The following is a 4,603-nucleotide window of genomic DNA, read 5'->3' as shown; positions in this document are numbered from 1 at the left end:
AACAACATTCGTTAATAAATGAGACTTTTCATTTAGGTGACAGGTTAACCACTTTTCACAGCGCTTTGTACATTGATGTGTATCAAAGAAGTTTTTAACGGCTACCCGGATGTCTGTTTCACAGCCTTCTGATGAAAAAATTCCAGTAGATGGCGAGGCAAGTTGTAGTTTAGGTTCACCGTTTACCCTAATTTGTTGACCCTTTATACCTCGGAGAAGACTGGTTCCATTGGAATCTTGGTAAGAAAAATGACAGAGTTCTTGAATGATTTGTGGACATTTCTCTGTGACGATGCCTTCACACGTCACGAAGTAGTCAAGTCTGCCCTTAATGAACGGTTCAAACAAAACGAATTCTTCGCTGGACAGTTTCCTACAATCGGACAGAGTATTTGTAAGCAAAGACACTTCGTCCATTACTGCTAGATGTAATTCTGGAAATCTAATTGTCACATTACACATTTTTGAGAACTTTCTAGCAATAACATGGGCCGTTTGTGATTCCTCTATGTATTTTTCCAACCTCTCCTTCGAACCTTTTCCGGTTGAATCAAATTTAACAGCTGCTCTTTGAATGTCATTGCAACAAGAATGCATTTTACCTTTGTAAATAATGAATTTCTTTCCCCGTTTTTTCGGACGAAAGTCAAAATTCGCAGATTTTTCACATGTACATCCACTCCGAAGCAAGGACGGTAGGGTTTCGTTATTCATGCTGGAATATATATCTGAAAGTAAAATAAGTATAAGTTTAAAATACAGTTAGTTATAGTAAGATATGAATTCATTCTCATGTACGCTAAGAGCAGTGATTGAATACAATGCAATATTGAGAATAAGATAATTATTTAAATTCAAAAGATGACAATGAAAGAAGTCTTGCTTAAACGTTAATGTATTGAGAACCAAAAATAGAATTAAATGTTTGTAAACAGGCCGATCGCGTTGAAAGTTTATTAACAATTTGAACCTTTAAAGGAGATACTTTGCGGGTAAAATGAACACGTATTAATATTACCTAAGTATGATTCCTTTTAATCTGTGTTCTATCACAACATCACATTGTAAAATGACATCCGAGGAGAACTGTTTATATAAATTAATAAATACTAACGTCGGTTTCATATAAACAAGACTGGATTTCCCAGTATATTAACGCTATAAATAAAATAGGATTTTACACATCCTTTAAAAATATATATATTTAATCTTATAGTGACCGAGATTTTATACACTTGATAAATTTAAAGTCGAGTCATTGAAGTCGAGAAATCTAATTTTAAATGATAAGCGTAGAAAACAACATTATACATCTTTAGGCCCTGAATGTAATGCGGCACCCCTTCTGGAGTCACATTGTCCACCCGACCGTCTGTCCGTCAACACATTAATTCTGTCGGTATAATGCAGACAGTTTTCATAAATACTTCACAATAAAAAAAGAAATCATCTGGGGTAATATCACTTTGTCGTACTGTTTGTTTTTGTGTATCTTGACACAACATGTATAGTTTGATATAAGAAGATGGGGAGCGAAATGCCTTTAGTACGACAAACATGGAGGTGAAAAATTAAATCTCAATTATAACAATTTTTTCTTTGATATTTCATCTTATATTAAAATATTCTCTACGTAAAATCTCCACAATTTGCAAAAATATTAATCTCACAAAGATTGAAATTATTTGCTTATGAATTTGCATACACACACTAAAGAAGGATAAAAGGATAATTTTCTCAGGCTATAACACAATTTTTCGATATGCGTGGGTCTTCGCTCCATTTTTTGGTTAACAAAAACATGGAGCAAAGACCCACTATACCGTAAAAAAAATACACTTTTAAGACACAACATTCGCATCTTTCCGAGATATACTTAAGTCCATTTAGTCGAAGGTAATATGACAAATATGATTTAAATGCCGCTATTTATCAGGAGCTGCATTACTTCACTTGTACATGTACTTTAATTTTTAACTTTAACATGTCTTGTGTCCATTGGCACTTGAAACTCTGGTGCATTATTTTTGTGACATCTAAATGGTATTTTTAGACACTAGCTTAATGTTTTATGGGCAACCCAGCCAACATTATGTGATCCTAGCAAGCTGTGCAGAAGAATTGGGAATGCACTCTACAAATTGTCTTGCATTGAAGTTTAAATTGAAATGAATGAGTTTAAAATTTTAAATACATTACATGTATATGATATAACAAAATCCCAAGTCTCGAGGGACAGTTTTATTAAAGGTTTGCCATTATTATCAGTAAAAGATCCAAAAAATTTATTTGTTTCAAAAAAAAAGGGGGGGGGACTGCAGGAGCTACTAGTCTATCAGTCAGGCTTACTTAATGTGTGTGATTAAACTATTCTGTCTACAAATTTAATGTTGAATAACCTATCTTTTATCATTTTAAAGCAATAAGAAACAAAAACAAGAGGGAACATTTTTACTGACGCTTGTTGATGTTGGACAATTGGAAAAGGAAATTCCAACTGAGGCGCTCTGAAGCATTTATTTTACAAGTTCAATAATGAGTTTAAATATTTACAAGGACGATAAAAAAAACAGTTCGCAAATTAATGAGTTAATCCTAGTCCATAGGCAAAACATTCATTCACTTCCTTCCATAACATCCACGAATTCATAGTCAATTAACTGGGAATATTATAGTGCCAAGTTCTCGGATTTTACTGAAAATTTAACATTTACTGAAATTATCTAATTTCAGTAAATAACGTGTAATAAATAAGCTTGTGTAATATATTTTTTGACCATTTCTATCAAAATTTGAATATACCCAGTAAATGAAGTTGGGCTTTACTCCAATTATTGTTAAAGAGCCTTGAGATTTGGGCTATTTAGGAAGAAACCATCATGAAATCGGAATAAAGACCCAATTTCTGAAGTCAGACGAAATCCAGTAAAGAACAGATGAAAGTAATCTAGATTTTTTTTTAATAACGTTTTATATTTATCCCACATCACATTTAAACAACATCTTATTGAGAAAACTGAATGAATTGGGCAATAGGCATTGCAAGAGCTATCTGAACATATGATATGGCACCCGTATTGTTATCTGCATTTCATTCACTTCATTAATTGTATATGTATGCCTTGACTGGTATGAATAGGGTATTCATAGGCATTGCAATGGAATACCTATGAATACCCTATTCATACAATGCAATACCTTTGAATATCCTATTCATACAAAAAGTCAAGGTAAACATATACAATGAACTGACAGAAAAACAGATAACAATACGGGCGCCGTATCATATGTGCACATATATAGAAGTTCTTACTCCTTTAATTAAACTTGTAATGTGTGATAACAAAGTCCCCAGTTCGTCAGGAGTTTATTTTTGTGCTAATTTATAAGGGACATTTGAATTCATTCGAATAACTTTTATTAACATTGGAAAATGGTTTGCACCATACAACGGTTAACAGTTTTTCGCTTGTTTTATTTATGTATAAGCAACAATGATAATATTGTCCTCACTCTTTTGCATTAAAGAATTTTATTATTCTTTGATGTTTATGTATTCAATTTATGGAAATTAAGTATGCAGTGCTTACATACAAGAAAGACTGTTGAAGTTGTAATCAATATTTTTAATTTAAAAAAAAAACATAAAGCAAGCAGGCAAGTATAAGCAAATATAAGTATCAACGATAAAAAGAAAAAAAAACAATTCTATACTTTTCGACAGTTAAACAAAAAATACTCACAACTGCACAGATATTTCTCAAAGTAAAGCACCGTTATTTAACTATTAAAAAAAACAAAATTACAACTTTCTCTGTACAGAAGTTTAAACATGGTATTATCTTGTAGCAAAATCAATGCTTTCATATGGTGGGGGAGGATCTGAAAATGAGTTGTCAAACTGGTGCTCGGACCTTGATGAATGCACTTGACTGGGAACCAGCCATTTATTACAGCGGCTTGTACATGTGTGGACTGAAAAGAAATTAGTAATGGCGCACGGAATTTCATCTGCAGAGCATTTCTCTGGAAAATATTTCGTGGCAGGTGATGCAAGACGAAAACTTTTTCCATTTTTCTCCCAAGAACCCTTCAAGCCCCTAAGAATATTATCCCCGTTTGATTGGTGAAATGAAAAATGGCAGAGTTCCTGAATGACTGCGGGGCAAACCTTTGTAACAATCCCTTCTCTGGTGACAAAGTTTTGGAGATCTTTTACGTACGGCTCAAACAAAACGAATTCATCGCCTGATAGCTTCCGGCAATCCCCGGGAATGAATGTGTCAAAGATAGCAACAGTGTCCATTTCTGCAATATGGATTTCAGGAAAATGAACAAATATACTACATAGTTTTGAAAACTTGTTTGCAAGATCATGTGCAGCTTGCGAAGCAATAATGTAGTCCGGGAGATCCTCCTTTGACCCCTTTCCGTTCGCGGTAACTTTTACGACTGCTGTTTGAATATCTTTGCAGCAAGAGTACATTCTCCCCTTATAAATATTGAAATTGTTTCCTTTTTTCTTTCGTTTGTAATAAAAACTAGCAGTTTTACCGCAATTACAATCGCTGTATTCTGTAGAAATTAACGTTTTATTGTCCAT

At 33.3% G+C, this 4,603-nt stretch overlaps 1 protein-coding gene across 1 annotated transcript; it reads right to left on the bottom strand.

Annotated features, from left to right (window-relative positions):
* Positions 1–3,838: 3,838 nt before the first annotated feature.
* LOC133171971 (uncharacterized) lies at positions 3,839–4,603 on the bottom strand. Its single transcript, XM_061306765.1, has one exon. The coding sequence runs from the start codon at positions 4,601–4,603 to the stop codon at positions 3,839–3,841; it is 765 nt and encodes a 254-aa protein (XP_061162749.1).

Source organism: Saccostrea echinata, unplaced genomic scaffold (genome assembly GCF_033153115.1).
Source record: "Saccostrea echinata isolate AGI-Se365-2 ecotype Australia unplaced genomic scaffold, CSIRO_AGI_Sech_v1 ptg000054l, whole genome shotgun sequence".
Lineage (NCBI taxonomy): Eukaryota > Metazoa > Mollusca > Bivalvia > Ostreida > Ostreidae > Saccostrea > Saccostrea echinata.
This window is presented reverse-complemented; position numbering and strand designations above follow the sequence as displayed.